Below are 25,573 nucleotides of genomic sequence, written 5' to 3' on the forward strand. Positions count from 1 at the left end.
TTTACAAGCTGCGCATGAACCTTGAGTTCATACTAAGCACGACTTTATTATAACTTAAAATTAAAAACATTTATACAGAACCTTCAGTGAGACATTGCTTGGAAGACCTTCAGACATCTTCAAACGAACTGTAAATTGTGTAGTTCCCTGGTTAACTGTAACTAGCTGTTGGAGTGCATTTACTGTTCCTTTTAAACGGGAAGAAAACATCTTATTACTATTGGGGAATAGCCCATTCAATGTTTTAAATAAAAACTCAACTGATTCAGATTTTTCTTTGATATAGACCGGACGCTTGAATGTTAAAATAAGTGAATCATTACTACGTTGAGTTGTGAGATCTTCCTCTGTGGAGGTTTTTGACTTTGTAACATTACACCGAACAACAGTTGGAATGCAATTTGACCATGATGAGGAGTGGTTAGAATACCTAGGCCCCATACCAAAACTGTCATATCCACGGTCAATATTTGTAGCATTCCATTCAAAACTCAGTCCCAATATGAAAACTAATCCTGAGTTCACTGTAGCTGAAAATATCAGATGACCTTCAGTGATAACATCCTGACAGCGAACTCCATTTGTTTTAAACTCTGCTCTGTCATGTTTCTTAAATATTCTTTTGGAAGTAATTTTGGATATACCATCGATCTTTATTTGAAATGAAGCTTTTGGATCAGTTACATGACAAAGTACTGGACCAAATTCCTCCATTGTAAAAAGAGAACTTTTCAGTACTGACACTATCTCCTGGGGTGTCATTGAAAAAAATCTGATATGTGGTAAAATGTCTTTCAGCAGTTTTCGTGTATTTTCTCTATTGCAGGAAATATTCATTTTTGAACATGTATGCTGAACCCAAGACAGAACACCTAGAAACAGTTTGTATTCTGAAGAAATATTAAGTGAATCTCTTTGTGCTATGAATTTTAGAGTACTTGGTTCAGCATCCAGTAGATCTGGTGATTTCAGAACCTGTTCTGTGTGTTCCTCTATCTCCATAACGCATTTAAATATCACTTCTTCCAGATCCATTGTTTTAGCAAACTGATATATACTGCAGATCCCGTTAGTAGAGATGGTGGTGTGCTCAGTCAAATAATCCTTACACTGGTTTTCCAGATGGTAGATACAATACTTTTTGGCACAATAAAGAGTGTCCATTGCAAGGGACACCGAATCTAAGGAAATGGAGTCTGAATAAAGATATCTGAAAAACAGACAAAGAAAAATAATCAGCTAAGCAGAATGGATCAAAGCTATACAAGCACATTTAATAGTTAACATATTTTAGAACTAATTACTTAAACTTTAACTTTCATGTTATCTTATAAGAAGTGAAGGTCAACACAAGAATTTCTTTATAACACTCAATATTATGAAATACAAAACAAATATCTTTTACATATTATGTTGACTTTAATTATTTTGTGAGTATGTATTACTGAATTAAATTAAACATATTCTAATTAAGCTCAAATTTCAATAACATTTGATGTAGATTTTCTTTTTTTTCAAAAACTATAGTTTCAAGTATTCATATTTCCGAATTTATGGACACAAAACACACGTGTTGAAATGATTATTTTACTTATTATCAATAATAAAATAATACTTGACATTTTGACCGCATGTATTGAGGTCATCATCAGAAGGATACATGTGTATAGGAAACAGCTACATGCTCTTGCACTCTATACTATAAATTAAATCTACACTATTAATTAATCTTTTTCTTAGCCTAAATTCTAGTGATAAAAAAAAAATAATAATAACATATATAAATTTTAAAAAAAATTCTTAAATAAATAAATAATTAATAAATAAAAAACTACAATAAACTCTGCTGAAATCCTCCTGTACTAAGATTCTTCTGGATTTGTACAGTTCAGATTGTTATACTGCAATTTTCTTCTGTACTTGTACAGTTCAAGTTGCTATTGAATGTTAAGGGGAAAAAAAAACACAACACACTTCACCGAGTCTTTTTGTGTTGAGATTTTTCTTTGGTTTGTTCTAGTTGCTATTAAATGTTAAGGGGAAAAAAATACAAAACAAAAAAAAAAAAAAAAAAACACACTTCACCGAGTCTTTTTGTGTTGAGATTTTTCTTTGGTTTGTTCTAGTTGCTATAAAGTTACACATGGATCTTCCACATCCTTGGAATGGTTAGACCATCATTTTTGTTCAGATTTGGATTATATTTGAGCATTTCACATGTTTCTTTGAATTTCCTCTCAAACCATGTTTTGTTGCAGTGTAGGGACTTGATACCATTCTAATCAATTCTGTGGTATGTTTGGAGTGTGTGTCAGAAAGGCTGGTTTTTCCAAAATGGAGACATTTAATGTGTCGTTTGTGTTCGTCCTTCCTAATTGGTATGGTTCACTCTGTTTTCCCAATGTATGGCAGGTTACATGTGCATTGTATTTTGTAAACCACTGGGTGGGCTAGGTGTGGAAGAGGATATTTGGAAGAAGTAAGTAGGTGTCTTAATTTTGTCGGGGGTTTAAAGGTGGTTTTGATGTTGTATTTGTGTAGTGTTCTGTCTATTTTTTTTGGAATTTTGAAGTCTTTTTGTTTTTAGTGGTATCTCTGTGGAGGATCTTGTGAATAGTTTTTTTACTGTATCCATTTTTCATAAATGTATGATTGATGATCTTGTATTCGTGGTTTAGAGCTTGTTCATTTGAACAAATCGTTTGAGCTCTGTGTTTAAGGGTGCCTATGACCCATAGTTTTTGTGTTCGGTGGTGAAAAGAATTTTTGTGTATGTACTGGCCTGTGTGTGTAGGTTTGCGGTAGACTGAGAAGGAGAGACAGCCTGAGGGAAGAAGTGTGATGAGTGTGTCTAGGAACGGAAGAGAGTTGTTTTTTCCATTTCAATTGGATACATTTGTGTTGTTTGTTCAGGTGGCTAAGGAATGTCTTTAGTGCTTCGCAGCCGTGAGGCCAAATCGCAAAAATATCATCGACGTATCTGAACCAAATTTTGGGCTATAGGCAAGCTGACTCTAGAGCTCGTTGCTCAAAGTCTTCCATATAAAAGTTATCTATTGGAGGGGAAAGAGGGTACACGGCTGTATTCTCTTTTTGAAGGTAAAAATTGTTTTCCCACACGAAATATCCGGAGTGGAGTATGTGGACAAAAGATGGCCGTGATGTCGTGTCGAAATATGTTCTGCAGGAACAAGATAGTACCATTGATTGGAACATTGGCGAAAATGGAAGATATGTCAAAGCTGACTAATAAATCTTGGTCGTTGAGTGTAATGTTTTTAATTTTATCGAGGAAATGTTGTGTATTTTTTATGTAGGAAGGGGAATGAACTACCAATTTCTTGAGTGTGGCCACAAATTTTTTGGCTAAGTGGTAATTTGGGCTGTTGATTCCTTCAACAATCGGGCGTAGTGGTGTGTCTGTTTTGTGCATTTTTGGCAGGGCAAATTCTGGGTGCACATGCATAATGAGGAATTAGCTTTTTAGTTGTTTCTTCTGGGCATTTGTTAATGGATTTAATTAATTCAGTTGTTTTTTTATGAGTTTCGTGGGGTTGTAATTTTCCATTTGGTAGGTGTTGTGGTCCGATGCCAAATGGTTCATTTTTTCTATGTAATTTGTCTGATCTAAAACAACAGTGGCAATCCCTTTGTCTGCTTTTGTGATTATAATGTCCTGGTTATTTTTCAGGGATTTGAGAGCCAGTTTTTCCGTTTTGTTTAGGTTGCTGCTTAGTTTTTGTTTGAATTTAGTATAGAGGATGTTGCCATACGTAATTTGTCAGCTAGATTGGTGGGAGGGATCATAAATCTCTCTCGATATGATAAATGATATCAAGTTTGTTTACCGACCTGGGTGCAATGGCGTAGTTTAGACCTTTTTTCCAGCAGTGAGAGTTCACCTTGTGTAAGATTGTAGTTTGATTGGTTGATAACCAGGGCGTGGTCTGATGGTAGTCGGATGCTCCTAACTTCATTTGTGGGTGATTGGGCTGCTCCTTGTGATGTCAGTTTGTGATTGGCTGCTCCTTTCATTATGGCATCTTGATTGTCTTGTGCTTTCACATTGTTGTAGTGCTTGAAACTTCATTATTAATTTTTCCTTATTTTTTTAAGTAATAGGTGCCTGGCCGAGTCGTCTGTGATCCTGTCTAAAATATCCCATATTTCTGGATTAACGTAGCTGGATAGCTCTAATTTTAGTTGTAACACTGTGGCTTGGGTAGATACTAAGATTTTTAGTGCCTCGTGGATCTGCTCCCTTAACAACGCTTTTTCCAATTGGGCATAGATACGGAGCGCTTTAGCTGATATAAAATTCTTCTTTAGTTTAATGCAGTTGGGTATTAAGTGTTGCTGTCTCTACATCATTTCAAAAAGGCTAGATGATTAATTAACAAGGAAACACGTATCTTTAGCTTACCGTAGAGGCTGTACTGCTTGTGGGTCACATCTCCATGGATTATACTGACTTTTAAGGTTATATGGGGATCAGCATTCATACTTCCAAATTTAGGGACACAAAACACACATGGTTAAATGATTGTTTTACTTATTATGAATAATAAAATAACACGTGTCGTTTCGACCACTGTATTGAGGTCATCATCAGAAGGATACATGTTTATAGGAAACCAAGCTACAAGCTCTTGCACCCTATGCTATAAATTAAATCTACGCTGTTAATTAATCTTTTTATTAGCCTGACCTCTAGTGATAAAAAAAATAATATATATATATATATTAAATAAAAATAAATAATAAATAAAAAAACTACAATAAACTCTGCTAAAGTCCTCCTGTACTAAGATTCTTCTGGATTTGTACAGTTCAGATTGGTATACTGCAATTTTCTTCTGGACTTGTACAGTTCAAGTTGCTATTGAATGTTAAGGGGGAAAAAAACACTTCACTGTCGATTCCGAAATGTCAAGTGTTATTTTATTATTAATAATAAGTAAAATAATAATTTCAACACGTGTTTTGTGTCCCTAAATTCGTAAATATGAATGCTGATCACCGTGCAACCTAAAAAGAAAGAGTCACATAATCCATGGAGATGTGACCCACAAGCAGTGCAGCCTATATGGCAAGTTAAAGATATGCGTTTCCTTGTTAATTATTCGACTAGCCTGCTTGAAATGATGTAGAGACAGCAACTTAATATCGAACTGCATTAAACTAAAGAAGAAGTTTACATCAGGTAAAGCGCTCCCGTATCTATGCCCAGTTGAAAAAAAGTATTGTTAAGGGAGCAGATCCACGAGGCATGAAAAAGCTTAGCATCTACCCAAGCTACAATGTTACAACTAAAATTAGAGCTATCCAGCTACGTTAATCCAGAAATATGGGATATTTTAGACAGGATCATAGACGACTCGGCCAGGCACCTATTACTCAAAAAAATAAGGAAAAATTAATAATGAAGTTTCAAGTACTACAACAACATGAAAGCACAACACAATCAAGACGGCATAACAAAAGGAGCAGCCAATCATCCAAAAATGAAGTTAGGAGCAACCAACCACCGGACTACTGCCTGGTTATCAACCAATCAAAATACAATCTCACCAAAGGTGAACTCTCACTGCTGGAGAAAAGTCCAAACTATGCCATTGCACCAGGTCAGTAAACAAACTTGATATTATTTATCATATCGAGAGAGATTTAAGATCCCTCCCCGCCAATCTAGCTGACAAAATATGTATCGAAACATCCTGTATACTAAATTCAAACAAAAAAACTAACCAGTTTTTTGTTTCAAATATATACACCACATCACGGCCATCTTTGCCCATGTACTCCGCTCCGGATATTTCGTGTGGCAAAACAATTTGTACCTTCAAAAAGAGGGTACAGCCATGGGCTCACCAGTTTCCCCTCTAATAGCTAACTTTTATATGGAAGACTTTCAGCAACGAGCTCTAGAGTCAACGTTCCTAAAGCCCAAAATTTGGCTCAGATACGTCGACGATATTTTTGCCATTTGCCCCCACGGCCACGAAGCACTAAATACATTCCTTAGCCACCTGAACAAACAACACAAACGTATCCAATTCACCACTGAAATGGAAAAATACAACTCTCTTCTGTTCCTAGACACACTCATCACACGTCTTCCCTCAGGCTATCTCTCCTTCTCAGCCTACCGCAAACCTACACACACAGGCCAGTAAATACACAAAAATTCCTATCACCATCCAAAACAAAAACTATGGGTCATAAGCACCCTTAAACACAGAGCTCAAATGATTTGTTCAAATGAACAAGCTCTAAACCACAAATACAAGATCATCAACAATACATTTATAAAAAATGGATATAGTAAAAAAACTATTCAGAAGATCCTCCACAGAGATACCACTAAAAACAAAAAAATTTCAAGAATGATATTGCCATACCTCATGTTAGAGGCATTTCCGAAAAAATAGACAGAACACTACACATCAAAACCACCTTTAAACCACAAAATGAAGACACCTACTCAGTTCTTCCAAATATCCTCTTCCACACCTAGCCCACCCAGGGGTTTACAAAATACAATGCACATGTAGCCTAACATACATAAGGGAAACAGGGCGAACCATCCCAATTAGGAAGGACAAACACAAATGACACATTAAATACCTCCATTTTTGAAAAACTGGCCTTTCTGACACACACTCCAAACATACCACAGAATTGATTGGAAAGGTACCAAGTCCTTACACCACACCAAGACCTGGTTCGAGAGGAAATTCAAAGAAACATGTGAAATGCTCAAACATAATCCAAATCTGGACAAAAATGATGGTTTAACCATTCCAAATATGTGGAGGACTCATTTGCAACCTTATAGCAACTAGAACAATCCAAAGAAAAATCTCAACACAAGAAGACTTGAAGTGTGTTGTTTTTTTTTCCCTTAACATTCAATAGCAACTTGAACTGTACAAGTCCAGAAGAAAATTTCAGTATAACAATCTGAACTGTACAAATCCAGAAGAATCTTAGTACAGGAGGACTTTAGCAGAGTTTATTATAGTTTTTTTTTAAATTTTATTTATATATTATTTTTTTTTTATCACTAGTCAGGCTAAGAAAAAGATTAATTAACAGCATTGATTTAATTTATAGTATAGAGTGCAAGAGCATGTAGTTTGGTTTTCTATACACATATATCCTTCTGATGATGACAAGGGGTCAATACAGGGGTCAAAACGTCAAGTGTTATTTTATTATTAATAATAAGTAAAATAATCATTTCAACATGTATGTTTTGTGTCCCTAAATTCCGAAATATGAATGCTGAATACCGTGCAACCTTAAAACAAATAGTTTCAAGTAGTAAACTTCCAGCCATAGTATTTGTAATATTATTAATGATTTAAGTTCATTGAATCATTATATGTCAGTTAAAGACAGCCTATGTTTCAAAAGATCTGGGTTTCAATTCTATAAACTATCAATGATGATGACCTTTTCAGCTGATGACAAGTTAGTCAATCTCATGTGGAGGTGGTGGGTTTTAATCTGGACTTTTTTCTTTTTTAAATATCTTAAAAACAGAAGGAATGAAAGTGGTTACAGAATATATGCAATTAAAAGACATAGTAGATTCTGAGAATATCCAGGATAGCTATTCTATTGTATGAGATTTTGTTTTCAATTCTAGCTATAAGGTACAATGTGAGTTTGTACATAAACTGATTGTCAAGTGCCCTTGAAAACAATCATAAATTTAAGAATTGGTTCTCAATGAATAGTTTTAAACAACAAAATAAAAAATATATACATATACATAACATTTTACAAAATAAATAAGATGTGTTGAAAACGTTTCATGAAGATCAGAGTAAACTAAATACTGTAGTTTATGTCTTAAATATAACTATTTATATTTTAACTGAATTAAGTGCATCAGTTTTCTTTAATTACACTGATATTTTACAATATATTAATTTTTAATCTTTACATTAAGTACAATAGGAAGGATTTCACAGGTGACATACAAAGGTAGTTGCAGTTTGTGGAGTGGTGGAAACGGAGAGTTTTAGGGCAGGAACCCCCCTCCCCCCTCGATGAGTCTTGGAAATCCCTGGAAGTGTTATGAAATAATAATAATAAAGATAGGCACAGTAATCAGGAAAGCAGTGATAAGAAGTACTTTCAGATTTGAATAGGATACAATTCTAGGCATGAGAAAAGGGCTGTCAGCTCGATGCTAGTAAATGTAAAGTCATGCACTGATGTGATGAGATATTCAATGTCATATTATTTTATGTATTTTTTATATGGTTATCACCAGTGAAAGGTTATTATTAAACCTATGCTACACTTGTACCATGGTCTGAGGAGTGTTTATCCCTATTTTTTATATCTTGACAAATATGTAGCTAATTTTTTTTATTTATTTTTATATAGTCTGGAAAAACTGCTTTAGCCACCAAACATGGAACTTTTTCAAGCCACATCAGATCTCCAATAAGCAGGGCAGTGGTCTCATACCAGGCAATGAAATTCATCATCCACCTGAAGACGACCAACTTGGTCAACAGGCCAGCAAATTTTAACAATATTGATGGGATTATGTCAAAAGAAACTGATCAGGTTAGAGATCTCAGAATTTCAGTGTATAAAAAGTTGAACCTCAAGGACCATATAGTAAAGATCACAAACACAACTCAGAGGATAATTAGAATGTTGAAAGAAACCTCAATATGAAAAATAGGTAACTGTGCCTGCTCCCCCACAATGAGTGCTTGCACTCCTTGGAGGTGTCATGTAATAACTAATAATAAACATGTCACTTCACCTCTTTATAAGGCCTTGATATGACCTCACTTGGAATATGTAGGTTTAGTTTCTGTAGTGATGCTGATACAGTGGAGAAATTGAAACGAATGGTGTTAGATGGTATTAAGATTGTGGAATATAGGTTATAAAGACATAATGAGAATTTGTGAGCTGCTGACACTAGAAAACAAGAGAAAAAGGATAGCATGGAAGTGGAGAATAAATATAGTCAAGAAGAGGGTGAAAGCTAGTTCTCTCGTGGGATAGTGTATGTTTGGAATGGACTGCCATGAGAGGTTGCGAGTGCAAGAAGAGTGAATGAAATTAAAAAGGTAAGATAGCTAGTTCAGGCAATACATGACCTCTCGATGAGTCCCTTAATAATTATTTTATTCCATATAAAATCCAGTTCTCTTTCCACAGATTAAGAAAACAAACTAAACTAACAGCAGCAATAATTCCCTTTCTAACTTGGCTCTCATTAAGCAACACATAATTTCTTTATTATGAATGACAAATATGTAGCTAAATTTTCAGTATGCTGTTCAACCTTTTTTTAGATGAAACTATAATTGAGAGTATGAATTCATACAGACACAAAAGAATCGAAGCATTTCCATCATATCCAGACAGCTGATAATGAAAAATTGCTAACAATAAAAGACAATATATTATTGTTATAAATTTTTCCTATTGAAATATGCTAATCTGAATCAAAAAAATTAAACATACTTGAGCATCGACTGAAATGCTTCAACCTTAACATCTGGAATGACAATTTCTTCTGTTTCTGGTAAACTTCCATAGAACATTGTCTGGAACACACAACTCCCCATTGATAGAATCAGTTTATGAGCCTGAATGCTGACACTTTTTTCTCCAACATAAAATGTCACATCACAAAGTTGCTTGTTTTCCAACATAGCTTTTCCCCTCTCTGCCAACGTATTCTTTCCCTTTTGCCAATCTTCCATGTTTCTGGAATAGAAGACAAATCATTACACTTCTTTTCACTGCAAAACTTGATTATTGAAACTAAATTATTATTATTATTATTATTATTATTATTATAAAAGCCTCCATGGAGGCAAAGACTTATCGTGGGAGGTCCACTGTTATATACACATTTTATCATACCGGACATTAAATATATTCACTGTCTCTCTGCTCATCACACTCTCGGGCAATGCATTACAGTCACTCACCATTCTCCATGCAAAAAACCTGCTCCTCACTCTCTTGCTCACATCCTCCTTATACAGCTTCCAGGGATGAACTCTTGTTCTCCTGCTATCTTTGTGCATTCACGCAAAAACTCCCCATGCATTCATGCAAAAAATTTTTGCAGATTACATTTTGTCAATCTGTCTTCATACTCTACATTCCAGAGACCAGAAACCACCTTAGTCAATCACCTCTGAACTTTTTCCAATGCGTCTTCATCTTTCTGAAAAGCAGGTGACCTGATCTGTGCACAGTAATCCATATGTGGCCTGATCAAAGCCCTTACACAAAGGAACCATAATATCCTTACTTCTACAAGCCAGTGTCTTCCACATCATTCCCATTAACCACTATGTTGTTTTCACAATTTTAGTAACATGTCCCCAAAATTTTAGGTTCTTGTCTACAATCATTCCTAGATTTCTCATCTCCTCTACCTCTTCCAAGATATTTCCAGCGATTGTGTACTTTACATTCCATCACTGCTTCCCAAATGTCAAAACCTTACACTTTGAAACATTGAATTGACATCTCCACTCATTTACCTATCTGCTCTACTCCTGATAGCCCACCCCAACTTTGCATCATCTGCAAACAACTCATATCACATTCAGACCTCTCCAAATATCATTTACAAAGAAATTAAACAACAATGGACTCAAAACGGCCCCTTGAGGTACACCACTAGTAACTTTCCTCTTTTGGAATATCACTCCTCCATAGACAACTCGCTGATCAGAAAGCCAATCCAGTGAACTAATCTACTGTTCAGCCCCATCTGTTCCAATTTAAGTACCAGCTTGTCATGTGGCAATTTATCAAATGCCTTTGCAAAATCTAAATATACCGCTGTATATACAACACCCTTATCCAATGCATTTGTCACTTTATTATAAAAAGTAAGCAGATTGCTAAAGCACGATCTTCCTTTAGTAAATCCATGCTGACTGCCAAAGGGTATTTTTCTGTTGTCAACCCAATTCTGAATGTTAGTCCTAACTAACTTCCCTAATACCTTAACCAGAACTCCAGACATAGACTGGTCTATAATTCAAAGCCTTACTCTTAACACCTCCCTTATGAATTGGAACAATTCTACCCTCTTTCCACTCTTTTGGAACTTGACCCAGTGAGAGACTCATGTTGAAAAGATATGCAAAAGCTGTTGTTAACTTTCTGGCACATTCCCTCAAAACACATGGCGAAATAGCATTAAGTCCCACAGCTTTATTTACATCAAGTCTATTCAATTCCTCATATACCTCCTGTTCACTTACTAACACTTCCTCCTCCTCTTCTTTCCCACTGCTTTCAAGTTCTGCATGTGAATATTACATTCACAAGAATGAAATACCTTTATAAATTGCTCATTAAATATCTCAACTATCCTCTGCAGTGGCCTCCTTTTTCACCAATCAATCCCATCTTATCATAATCATTCTTTCTTCTACTGGCACACATATTGAAAAACTCCTTAGGATTTTTTTTTTGGCTGCTTTAGCTAACTGGTGTTCATACTGCATTTTTGCTACCATTATCAAGGTTAGTCACCTTCTTCGCCTGCTCTTTGTACTTCTCATGCAACTGGTTATTATAAATACTCATTTTGTGTTTCTCACATAATACCTTCTTCCAGACTGCATACATTGCATACTCTTGATCCATCCATTTTATACCTACTCTACTTACCCTCTTAACCTTTGGAATACACTCTGATATTGCCTCCACCAAGCAGCATTGATATCCTTTCCATCCAGTTCCTCTTTCCAATTTATTATCGCAAGCTGTTTCCTGAGTTTTTCATAATTACCAGTCTTATAATTCCACATATATCCCTTTCTAAGAGATGTCCTCGAATGACTGGTCACCCTACAAGTGATGACCTCATGTCACTCTCACCAACTGGTGGAAGATTTGACACCTCATTTATAACATCATCTGATAAGATGATGTTATAAATGACTTCCTCTCTTCCAGTCACTTCTATATTATCACAAATTCTACAACTTTCCTCATACCTAAACTCTCTCCACCCATACTGGGCCATCTCAATTTGTGTTTGCATGCCACCTCTGAATTCAAGCATCCACATATTTCATAAGTGTCTCCCTATCCACCCTGAGCCCCTCTTTCCCTGTTTGTGTTGTACCTCCACTCTCTCATTTACTTGATTCATAATATTCACCTCCCCATTTGCAAGTGAGCAACCTCTCCCTACCCTGCTTTTTTGCTCTTTCATATCACCTCAGATCTATTCATTACAGTCACCTCTCCTGTCAGCAACAATCTCTCCAGCCAACTCACACCAAAACTATTTAAACGCAGCTCATCTTCTTTATACAATTCCATCCGTCCCTCAAATTCCTTCCACACATTCACAAAATGTACTCCATTCTCCTCACATAACCACAACCGCACATGATCTCACATAACCACAAATAACATCACAAGGATTCAAAATTGAATTGAATTATCAAATATTTTTAAGCTATCAAAAGAATATACTTATAATACCACTTTTTTTTTGACATGATATTAATGTCATGTCAAGTTATTTCAGTAGTTTCTTAACGTTTAGAATCTCAAAAACTTATATGGTATTAAATATTTTAACAAACACTTAGGGTAGGGTTAAAGGAAGTTTTGTGCTTTCCCAATTTTCATTATATCTGGTAATTTTTTAGTAACTAGTGTTGTAAAATATCAGCTTTTATTTAAGGAAAGCAGTTCATTCCTATTGTTCAAGTCACAGTATGTGTTAACAAAAACTATGGAAATGATAAAGGATATAACATTAAAAACATGTATGTGCCAGTTATAAATCTTAATGTTTTGTCGATGACAAAGAAAAGCCTCGTTAACCCATGTTTGAACTTTTGTGCAAACATGGCAGTGAAGGTAGGGTAGAAATATTTTTTCTTTCTCTTGCCCAACCTTTCAAAATTTCAGAGGTTTTTATCTGTGAGTATCAGTGGTGAACCAAGAGGGGGGGAGGGGGGATACAGGCCTCCCCCCCCAAAAAAAAAGAAAGAAAAAGAAAGAAAAAAAACACTAAAAAATTTTCCGAAAATCTTTCCCTAATTAAAATTAATTATTTTTATTTATGTTGTGTCGTGCCTTCTATTTCTATACTACTTATGAATTAGTGGTCACATAAGGTGGGAATACCCTATAGTTCTTGGGAATCACAGCAGCTGTGAAGGCAAGGCGAATGAGGTAGTGCTCAGGCGAACAGAGCACTACTTCGTTTGCCCGAGCCAGGCCAGAGGAGATCACAGGTTTCATGTACTGGCAATCACTGCAGATGCTCAGTCATAGGTCGTATTCATTGCATAGTGTATATTCTCAAATCATTTCCTCAACCCCCCCCTCCCAATTTAAATCCTGAGTGAACCACTGGTGGGCATACCAAACAGGGTATTGTTAAATTGTGAATGAATACAGTTCACTGAGGAATGTTTCATTCATAGTTTAACAAGCTTAAGCACAAAAAGGAGAAATGCTTGTATTCTGGTATAATTGTAAATAGCCTGTAAAACTTTAAGATAACGTGATTAGTACAATTTTTGTGAGTATTCACGTGTGAAGTTCCTACTAAACTGTATATTAACAATGAAAATAATATATATATCTTGTCTGTTAGCAATGACAGAAAGTTTGTGAATTGTATATAACCAACTAGTAACTCAAGGTCAAAGTACATGGGTGAGACACTGGGATTAGTGAGATGCCTGAAGCAGTCATGTACACGTAGGGCACGTGGCACACTGAAGTCTTCTTGGAAGAGGCTATGGAAAGGCAAGACTCACGAGTACAAAAAAATAGCGTGAAAAATAGGTGAAAATTAAGTATTTGCAGAAGGGTGCCGATAGGGTTGATATAAAAGGGCTGGAAAAGTTCTTACATTTCTCTCTCTCTCTGTGGTCGGAGTTCTACTGGTGCCCTGGTAGAGGTGTGCGTTGGCACCGGTTTCAAGCATTACGATGAGCAGGTAGAAGTTTTCCTACACAGCGGGCTACAGACGGGAAAATATCGGCTAGGTAGCGAGCCAAATGGATGCAGTTTAGTCTACGCGCCAAGAAATATCTACATAGCTGATCGATGTGTAATTCCAAATGGACTAACCTAAGCTGATGAAATTCCCACTCACAACCTAGAAGGAAGACAACGTGCTGAGAAAAGGAACCAAGAAAAGAAGAGATAAGACAGATGAACCTTCAAGTTCGGTAAGGTACAAGCCTTTGATTATGTTTTGTATGAAAGGAAGAATTTTGTAATTTAAAAATCAAGGACATTCAAAAAGGTTAGAACTCTAATTGAGATTGAGGCAGGCCTGTTATATATAACCAAAGCAGGTGAATATTTCAAGCCAAGGGCTATGTCTAGTATATGTGATGACTGTTAATTATGTCTAAGGTGTTATAGCATTACCTAATCATAACTGTTTAGCTAATACCTTAAATATTTTGTTGGTTAGAGAACTGAGAAGGAGAGCTGCTGGAATTTGAAGAAGATTGTTTTTTTTTTTTTTTTTTTTTTTTTTTTTGGAGTTCGAGGTTATATGGTGAGTGGTCGGTGTAATTTAGCACTCGTGTAAAATTGGTGATTTTTGGTGTTTTTCCTTAGAAAATTGGTTTTATAGTATGTTAGAACGATTTTCGTGTTTTTAGAGTATTTTGTGTGTCTTTATAACATATTTTATTGGGGCTGTCGCCACTAGAGGGATTCGTAGTGTGTAGTGTTCATGAAAGCTCCGGATAAGATAAGTATTATTTTCAGTTATCGTTGATAAATTTATTTAATATTTCATAGTTTTGTTTGCCTTGTGTCTCTTAGTGCATCTTTTTGTGTGTTTTTGGTGTGTTATAATTTGATAAAATACGTTGCAAGTAAGTATGGCTCCAGTACGAAGGAAAATGGCAGCCAGTAATGATGGTTCGCCATCTTTATCAAAGAACGGTAGTATAAAAGAGATGATTCAGTGTACCAGCTGTGAAATGTACGCTTTGCAGAGTGCGGTTGGAGTGTAGTTAGATGATAATAAACGAGTGAATGTGTGTAGAAAATGTAGGGAGAATGAGAAATTGAAGAGTATTTCGGATCGTGAGTGTGATATTTTTGTCAAACTTCAGAATGAAGAAAATAGGGATATGACAAGAAACGGCGAGGTTGTACCAGAGAATTGCGAGAATGTGAATGTAGAAAGTGCAAATGATAGTATTAATGGTTTTACTGAGAATAAAAAAGATGAGATAGACGCAATGAGTGAGATCGCGTTGTTGAATGGTGCGATACAAAGGGCAAAACAGCAGCTAGAGCGTATGAGCAAAAGTCGACTGAATGAACCAGCCAATAATAAAAAGTATGACAGGAAAAATAGACGTATGAGTGTGAACATGAACAAAATGAAGGATAGAGTGCTGTATGGAGACTCGTTAGTATGAGGTGTGATAGTAGAGGAGTTGACAAAATCGTACCAACCTGGTGCAACCATAAAGGATGTAATTTAGTCTATTAGAGAGCAAAAGGAAAGGGTGAAAGAAATGATTGTTGTGGCAGGTACGAATGATTTGAAAGGAGACAAAATGGAAATGATAGAAGACCTGAATGAATTGTTTGAGGTAGCAAAAGAAAAGAGTGAGAGAGTTATAATGATTAGTCTTTTGGCACGGTATGACAGTGAAATGTTTAAAAGGAGAGCCATAATTGTGAATGACTTTATGCGTGGGTTATGTATGACGAGTGGTGTGGAATTTGTGGACGTGTGGAGTGAGTTCGATGGGCGAAAGGATCTATATAAGATGGATGGCTTGCATTTGAATGGTTACGGTGTAAGAAGACTTGAGAAAGTGTTGCTGAATGTGGTGGATGTGCATATTCAGGGAAACTAGATTTATTAAGGGGGGGGGAGTAGATATACAGTCCTTAGGGATGGAGTTGAATGTAAGAATGAATATAATATGCCAGAGCAAATAAGGACAACAAATCACTGTGGGATAGTTAATATAAGGCATCAAGATAGGGTTGGGGCTAATGCTAGGAGTATTAGGAACAAGAAGGAAGAGATTTTGGCCATGGTTGGCACTTCCAGACCACAGGTTATTGGTATTAGTGAAACATGGCTGACTGTAGATGATATAGCTAGTGGGATTGAATGTGATGGGTATAGTGTGTTCAGGAATGACAGGGAGAATAAAATGGGGGCAGGAGTATTGTTGATGATAGCTGATGAGCTGCAGCCAAGGAGAATAGAAGTTGAACTGCAGGATAGAGAAAAGAGCACATTTGAGGCTGTTTGGTGTGAGATTGTGGTTAGCAGAACTAAATATACAATTGGATACTGCTATAGACCAGGTGATGGAAAAGATGGTGGTGACAGTATGCACAAGCAAATAGAAGAAATGAGTGGAAGAAGGGTGATTATTATGGGAGATTTCAACTATAGTCGCATTGATTGGAGTGAGGAGAGGACACATGGGAGGAAGGAGGATTTTATGCGTTTATTAAGGGATAACTATCTGCGACAGCATGTAATGGAAAATACTAGGGGTCAGAGAGTGCTTGACCTAGTAATTATATCTGAGGATTTGGCTGTAACAAATATGACCACATTGCCACCAATCGGTGAGAGTGATCATAGGGTTTTGACTTGGGAGGCAGCTAAAGGTGTAGAATTTTCAATTAAGACAGGGTACATGTGGAAGTATTGGGCTGGAAAGTATGACAAGCTTAGCAGTTTGATTGGTTCAGTGCCATGGCATGTACAACTGCAAGGACTAGAAGTCGATAGTGCATGGGGGGTAGTTAAGAAGTGTTTGCATGAAGCAATGGCTGACTGTATAAATAGAGTCCGAATAATAAATCAACTAGGGGTTAAATGGATGAATAACACCATTAAGCTTGAGCTGCAAAAAAAGAAACAACTATGGAGGGAATTTAAGGAGAAAGATGACCGGCAGGCACACGAACGGTATAAAGCACAGGCCAGAAGGGTAATGAGTGTGGTAAGAAAAGCAAAAAAGGATTACAAAAGAACATTGGCCATGCAGGTTAAAGAGAATCCTAAACAGTTTTTTAGATATGTAGCAAGTAAAAGGAAAAATGTACATGGCAGAATGATTTTAAAGAATGCCGATGGTAGGGAGGTAACTGAATCAGTTGATATAGTTGAGTTACTGAGTGAGCACTTTGCAAGAATATATCATCCAGGTGGTGACATTGCAGAAATGAATGTACCAGTAGATTATACGGGAATTGTGGTGAATGAAGTGGAGGTGAGTAGTCTATCGCATAACCTCAATGTCAATATATCTGTGGGATTGGATGGTATACCAGCTCGTGTTGTACGAGAAGCAGCTAAAGAATTGTCAGTACCCTTGACCATTTTGTTTAATTTGAGTCAAGGGACTGATTTAGTCCCAAGGGGGCGGAAAGAGGGGAAAATAGTTCCACTGCATAAAGGTGGTTCCAAGACTGCTGTTGTAAATTACCGACCGATTAGCATATCAGGAATCATTGTCAAGGTCTTAGAGAAATTAGTCAAGAAAAGAATACAGGATTGGATAGATGAAAATGGGATATTGTATGGGGGACAACATGGTTTTGTGAAGGGTAGATCATGCCTCAGTAACTTGCTCACATTTTATAACAGTGACGGCTGAACTGGATAGGGGTAATGGGTTTACAGTAATACTACTGGACTTTGCCAATGCTTTTGATAGGATACCACATAGAACTCTAATCAGTAAACTGGAGCAGATGGTGATAGATATAGGGTTGGTGAGATGGATAGGAGAGTGGTTGAAGGAGAGATACCAGAGAGTGGTTTATTCAGGAGTTGAGTCTAAAAGACGGCTTGGGACTAGTGGAGTGCCACAGGGCTCTGTTCTTGGACCACTGCTTTTCAATTTTTTCATCAATGATATAGGAAAGGATTTGAGAGGAAGTGTTCACTTGTTTAAAAGAATAGCAGCAGTATATCGCATTGGTGGAACCGTACTCCAGGAGATTGATGAGGCCAGGGATTTGGGAGTGTTGGTGGATAGGGAATTGAAGTTTAGGGGGCACATTGCAAAAGTGACTAAAACAGCTCACCAAATCACTTGGCTTCTGAAAAATATTTTAACATGCAGAGACAAACAAGTTGTTGTTCCTCTGTATCTAGCCTTGATAAGACCCCATCTGGACTACTGTGCCCAGTTATTGGCTCCAGGGTTTCTTCGTGATGGGGAGGAAGTGGAGAGGATCCAGAGACGAGTGACCAAGATGATAGCAGGTCTGTGGAATGAACCTTATGAGAATAGGTTGAAGATTTGTGGGTTGCAGAAATTGGTCGATAGGCGAAGGAGGGGCGATATGATTGAGACATTCAAATTACTGAAGGGTTTCTATAAGATTGATCCAGAAGATATTTTTCAAAATATGACTGGTGGTGGGAGGACTAGTGGCCATGAATGGAAGCTGGGCAAGAGCGTGATTGACAAGGGTGTTAGAGCTAGGTTTTTTACTTGGAGAGTAGTGAATGAGTGGAATAAGCTTCCAGAGTCTGTTGTGGGTGCTACGACCGTGAATGAGTTCAAGGCAAGGTATGATAGATACTGTGTGAATGTCGAATAGTTGTTCTCAACATGATGTTAGGGACTCCCTCGATGAGTCTATCGACTCCTTGGAGTTGCCCGGAACAATAATAACAATAATAACAACAACAATTGTTCCGAAGCACTGATTATTGTCCATTATATGTTGATTTCTTTAACTTTGTAATTTAGTAGTATAGTATTGATTGAAAATTCTCTGTTGTGTAAAAATTATCAATATGTTAAATAAATCTTTTGCTCTTATTCATTTGGTGGCCTGAATTTAAGAATCCGATGCATCACTCATAAAAGATTCGGACCAAGGCGGGATATATAGGGAGTAGAATTTATAACGGAGGGTCACAACTAGCATTTGAATTGAATTAGAAAGGTATTATCATTTCAAAGTGGGGTATTTTGAGTATGACAGAGTAACTATGTGGCAGTCTCAGTGTTCACTCCTTGGCTGAAAGGTATTTCTAATGTAGGGATTTAGGTTGGTGCAGCGAAACAAAATTTCCCTGAACCTTAAAAAGGAGATAACTCCAGACATTTAGGAAAGGTCAGTTGCTTACTTGACTACTTAAACAACAACAAGAGTGCACATAGAGCTCTATATCTTAAACTATATTAATAAGGGGATTGTATGCAGTGCCATATCAAAATTATAGTATAGGGTTAAGTGAAGCAAGACGGAAGGTAAAGACGACAAATATACAAGAACAATTTAATGAAAAACAAGTCATAACAGTATATCCACCAAAAAGCCTGAAAATGTGCAGGACAATGTCTGGCATACAATATGACCATGGAGAAACTCAAGAAACAAAGGCTATGCATTATAGTTATCAATGCTTTAATCACAGGTATAAGAAGATCATGCTCAGTCATTCAATCCTAGTTACAATACCTTGAAGGTGGTGAGTAACATTAAGTTTAGTGAAGCAATTTCTGCTACTCAAATGATTCCTCTTTGTTCCCTCTCCCTTAATTTCTCATAGAGAATATAGCATGTGAAATTCTTGACTCACTTCTGAGCATTTGTCTACATATGTATTAGTGGCGTTGCATGCCCATTTCAGTTGGGTGTGCTGTCGTGGCTTATACAACCCACACTATAAAATTGATGTCAATTTGACTGTATGATTGCATTCTTATTAATCTATGAAAGTTTTAAGAGTGCATAGCACATCAGGGCTCATTTTAATTAGTCTAATGCAATTACGGTATTTGCCAGCGTATAAGACGCACTTTTTTCTTTGAAAATAGGTCTGAAAAACAGGGTGCGTCTTATACGCTGATACTCAGTTTTTTATTACTTTCATTTCTGGAAATTTTCTCTGTTCCGAGTTACACGATTTCTTTCTTGCTTCCTTGCGGTGTGTGAGAGCATTCCAGTTACATAGAATTCAGTGGATGAGCACTTTCTCACGGTTGTTGTTAACGGTGATAAATTTCTGCCGTTAAATTTTCTCTAAATTTCTTGGCAAATTAAGGCTGAAAAATGTTGGCATTACTACAATATCGCATACAAGCTACATGTGATTGCATATGCTAAAGAACATGGAAATAGGGCTGTAGAGAGGTATTTCGGGCCACCCCCAACTGAGAAAATGAAAGAACTTGGCAGAATCAGGAAGAGGAGCTAAAAAAAGCAACTCACAGTAAACATAACCTACGAAGTGAAACTGCAAAATGGTCAGAACTTGAGGCAGAACTGAATATTTGGATTTTAGACCACAGAAAAGAGGGACTTTCTACAAAAATGATTATTTATCAAGCGAAAGTGATAGCCACTAACAGAGGGATCGCCAACTTTACTGGATCAACATCATGGTGTTCAAGATTCATGAAGAGAAACCAGCAATGTATGCAGACTAAAAGAAAAACATCACAAAAGATGCCAGCTGAATATGAAGAAAAAATTATTGAATTTCATCGATTCATCAATAATGCAAGGAAATGATAAAATTTTGAACTTGCGCAAATAGGAAACATGGACGAGGTTCCACTGACTTTTGATGTGCCCTCAAACAAAACTGTAGATTCTAAGGGCACGAAAGGTGTTACTGTTAAAACTTTTGGACACGAAAAAACTCACTAGACGGTTGTTTTATCCTGCTGTGCTGATGGGACTAAATTGCTGCCACTATTGATTTTTAAAAGGAAGACGATACCCAAAGAAAAACTGCTTAAAGGAGTGTTTGTACATGTTCACACCAAATGCTGGATGGATGGAGGAGGAATGAAGTTATGGATAGATAAAATTTGGTCTAGGCGCCCTGGCAGACTGTTAAAGAAGCCTGCCCTGCTAGTATGGGATCAGTTTCGTTCTCACAGAACAGAAGATGTTAAAAATAAACACGAGGAATTGAAAACTCAGCTGTAATTTCAGGAGGTCTAACTAGTTAGCTTCAATCTTTACATGTCTGTATTAATAAAACATTTAAGGGATTTATGAAGGAGAAGTGGAACAGCTGGATGCAGTCTTCAGATTTTGAGGTTACACCATCAGAAAGAGGCCTAGCATTTCACAAGTTTGTGAGGGGTCAAAGCTTCATGGGATGCTGTGAAAACTGAGACAGTGGTTAAATCATTTAAGAAGTGTGGCATTAGTAATGCACTGGATGGTACAGAGGACAATTTGTTGTATGAGGACTCGGATTCTGATTTAGAAGAGGTTTCAAGCATCTCTTCATTTAGCTCTGGAGATGAATTTCTGGGTTTTGACAAAGAATATTAAAAGGTGGATACTCTTTTCTAGTTAGAGTGGGTATTTGTTGAAAGTAGACCTACTTATCACTTTATATTTGAAATACTGTAATATCATTATAATATTCAGTGATAAAGTTTTTTTCCTAAAAAAATGTGTACAAAAAAGTGGTGCATCTTATAAGCTGGCAAATACGGTAATTATAGGATAATTTTGAATACTTTAACAATTAATATAATTTTAAATATGGAAACACCATAATGATTAAATGAACAATATCTATGTTTCATGCACGCAATTTATTTGAGAAGCACAAAGAGTTTATGCTTCATGGTGAGATTAGATAATCATTGGCAAATACTAGAGTGAAACACGATAATTTGATTTTTGATACGATTTTTAAATACAGCCATATAATAAGCACAGAAATTGAAAAATGAATCACTTGGGAAATTGTTATTTTTCCCGATTGAACCAAAGAAAGGCTGAATATAACTCTATTTATTTATACAAACGTTTCAACCTACTTCGACTATAATCAATCATACAATCCACTAAAGTTCTGGCAGAAAATGGGACATTCAGTACATTGTCAACACTGTTTCCCATTGTAAATATGGGCAAAAATTATATATTAAAATGTCTATATCAGTATAGACACAAACATAAACATATCAGTTTACACATCATACATATAAAATAGATGAAACTCAGAAAACAGAAACAGAAACTCATGACAAATAACACGTTCAATTGGATTGCTTCACACAATAATCAATCACAGCCACTAACTACTTCTGGATGCTCATACAGACAAATTGGCCTTCAGAACATTAGAAGTTTTTCCCCACTTGGTTAGACTATAATAAATTTAGTTTAATCCTTTATCCAAGTGCAAGCAAACAAAGTTCTTGCCTTAAGTATCTTCAGGACTGTGTCAACTCGTGGACTAAGTTCTCATCACTTTCCTTAGTATCCCATAATGCAAAGCACATCTCCTTGTGGAGATGTATAATGCTTAGCATTATGAGAAGGGGGTCACTACACAGACAGGTTCGACCTTTATTGAGGTCTTATCAGTGGGAGCCAGACCGACAGGTGGTGATACTAAGGTGGAAGTAATGGAGAAGTCATATTTACTTATATGTATCACCACCTGTTGGTCTGGCTCCCACTGATGAGACCTCAATAAAGGTTGAAACCGCTCTGGGTAGTGACCCCCTTTCCCATAATGCATAGCATTATACATGTCCACATGCAGATGTGCTTTGCACTATGGGAAATACTAAGACAAGTGATGAGAGCTTGGTCCACCTTTACCACGAGTTGCCTCAGTCCTGAAGATACTTCAGGTGCAAACTTTGCTTACACTTGGATAAAGGATTAAACTAAATTTATTATGGCCTTCAGAATACACAAAAAATACTGTTGGTGATGATGGGTGGTATATGGCATTGAAGATAGTTGTGTATAGTAGAAGAATTAATTAGTAGGAGAGACGTTTATATATATGGTGATGTGGAATAGAGTGTCCTCTCGCGATGAGTTCATGGAGGTGTCACATAATTATTATGAAACCTCGAGAAAGTCTAAGGACTCATTGCGGGAGAGCACTCTACTTCGCCAAATACATCTCACCTTCTCCACTAATACTTAATTCCCCTACTACGACACTGCACATGACTACCACCAACAGTATTTTTTGTCTGTAAGTTGTGTGTGTTCTGAAAGCCGATTTGTTTATACATGGGATAAAAAACTCGAGTTTCCGGTAGGAAAAAAAAAAAAAAAAACATGCTACCTCCGTGAGATAACAATAAGTTGAAACTATTTCAGTTTGAAAATGCTGTTAGTTGATTAAAGAAAAAAAATAAATAAATAAATAACCCAATACCCAAACAGAAAACATTAGCACATGTTAGCGTATAAAATCCCAGGAGAAAAATGAATAAGAATATATCCTGGTCCACCTATGGTACAAATGTTACACCTTTTCGTAATTGGGAGTGACAAGAAAAAACAAACCAACAAAATATTTGGCACTCCTCAAATAAAAGCTTTCCTTTCTCACACATAACAGCAATCTGAAAACACTTGCAAAAAATAATCACCTGACGCTCCTTTTTTTCTGTAATAAAATATTTAAAAGACTTACTGAACCATTGTTACGGTACAACGATGGATATGCAGCCAGGGTGACCACCTCTAGTACTTTTGTACTAGATCTAGTACTTTTTATACATTTTTAGTGTTCTAATACATTCACCAACAGATCTAGTACTTTCTTCCTTCCGAATAATAATTAAAATAACAATATGAGAGTTAGACATATGAGTTTAATATTTTTCTCTTCTCTCACCTCCCAATATGTCACATTCAGTGACACAAGCATGATTTGTCTCTTTTTTTTCCTCCCCTTCTCACTGTTCGCTACCCTTCTCTTACCCCCTGAACCCATACTCAATCTAACTGGTATTAGATAATGAAAATATATTCTTCGCTATTCAAATACTTCTCGGCATTATAAGATCATTACAACAATGAAAACAAGTGGGAAAATTAAATATTTTAATATGAATAACCACTTTTTATTGATGCACAGCATAATTTGGACCCCACTGAAAAGAGAAATCCAGCCAACAATGGTTAGTTTTTAGACATAAAAAAATGTATATAAAGAATGGCAACTTTGAAGACTGTAAAAACATTGAAAAAAGGTCAAGAAGCTGTACTGTGCCTCCCTCATTCATCAGCAGCAACTGAAAGATATTTTCAGCAGGGAAAATAAATAAGAATAAAATTAGAAATGAACTACAAACTCCCTTGATGAATGAACTCCTTTTGACAAAAGAAAAATTGAAACATTCATCAGCTACAGATTTTACTATTTCCAAAGAGTTAAAATTAATTTAGCGAAATCTGCTAAGAATAAAGAATAAATATTTCCAGTGTTTTTCTTGTGTCATTATATGTGTGATTCTTGTGTCATTATATGTCAATAGCATATTAAATAACTGAAAATTTAATGTAACATTATTTTAAACACTAAAATGAGATAATTATATGGTAAATTAATACACTTGTTAAATGCTAGAGTTACAACTGGGATTTCTGTTATGATGATTAACAACTGCAGCTCTTGGACTCATAGATGACTACAGTGAGGCGAGTTTGACTTTTTTTCTTCTTCTTTTCATATGTCGTACATGTGTTAATTTAGCAGTTTTACATAGCGTTCATCTAAGATAATAAGGTAGTAATACCGTAAAATGCCCTAAATAGAGTGAATGAAACGAAAGCAAATAAAAATGTAGTGTTTTTTTTTTTTTTTTTTTTTTTTTGAGATCTAGTACCTTTTTACTGCTTAAGTGGGTACTAAATATTTTTGCTGAGTGGTCCCCCTGTATGCAGCGCGCTCACCTAAGACAGCAGGAGGAAAACTCGCAGAATAGGACTGTCACGTGTATGCATTACATGCCATGTGATCAAATCAAACAGACGTCACAAGTTACACAATCAATCCCATGAATGAAAGTCCTCATGTTGGTATTAACTGTGAGGCCCCATTCGGTTACGTCGTAAGCGCCATCGTGAGCACGGCTGACAGGAAAAACAAACATGGAGGATTTGCGCCTCGATCGCGGGAGGAGCACGCCACTCCGCTACACACAGCCAAGCTATATGTGTAGTTTAATAATAATTGATTTCGTGACAATTATTAATGGAAAGTGGTATAAAACCATTAGCATAAAATTATTCTTGAAATCCGCTGTCGTTTCATACTGAAACAGAGGATTAAAATTTCAGAAAGTCTTAAACATCAACAACGAATGTTCTCATGTCACCACTAGTAACAAAATATCACATATGCTTATCAAGTTCTGTTGAAAATGTGGCTGTCTTATCGGGACACCAGTTCTCTCGGCGTATCCCTCGTTAAACATAGTCTCATCCGGGGGTGTCTGTGTGCAATAGTCAGGGTGTCAAATGCCAAAATGTAAGTCAGTGCATGTGGACACGTTGATAAATACAAATCAGTCTCTAGTATGAATTTTTCACATATCATTTCTGCACGTTTATCGAAACACCTGATTGGTAAATATGATTTTACATATTACGGCTAAACTTTTAATATAACAGTATTCTTACCTGATTCAGCAGAAATCGAGAAGTTGTCTGATCACTCAAGAATAAGCCACAACTGGAAGTGTGTAAGCCATAGTGAGTATTTATGCTTGTCATCAATTTTCAGTTCCCCGTAGATAACAAAACCAAAACTATAAGC

General features: G+C 36.3%; 1 protein-coding gene across 1 annotated transcript; it reads right to left on the minus strand.

The window, feature by feature from the left end:
• On the minus strand, positions 1–25,573 carry LOC150106031 (BTB/POZ domain-containing protein 6-like). The gene is made up of 3 exons (XM_090393766.1): positions 25,438–25,573; positions 9,508–9,753; positions 1–1,210 (listed from the first exon to the last, which is right to left on the minus strand). The coding sequence occupies exons 2-3, from the start codon at positions 9,747–9,749 to the stop codon at positions 61–63; spliced, it is 1,392 nt and encodes a 463-aa protein (XP_090249892.1). The 5' UTR covers positions 9,750–9,753; positions 25,438–25,573; the 3' UTR covers positions 1–60.

The sequence above is a fragment of the Typopeltis vanoorti genome, chromosome 6, assembly GCF_054136105.1.
Source record: "Typopeltis vanoorti isolate ZY-2024b chromosome 6, IOZ_Tvanoo_1.0, whole genome shotgun sequence".
Taxonomy (NCBI): domain Eukaryota; kingdom Metazoa; phylum Arthropoda; class Arachnida; order Uropygi; family Thelyphonidae; genus Typopeltis; species Typopeltis vanoorti.

Coding starts and splice junctions, on each gene's coding strand:
- LOC150106031 (XM_090393766.1), bottom strand. CDS start 9,749: ATGGAAGATTGGCAAAAGGGAAAGAATACGTTGGCAGAGAGGGGAAAA. Junction 1,211..9,507: donor GCATTTCAGTCGATGCTCAA/GTATGTTTAATT, acceptor TCTGTTTTTCAG/ATATCTTTATTCAGACTCCA.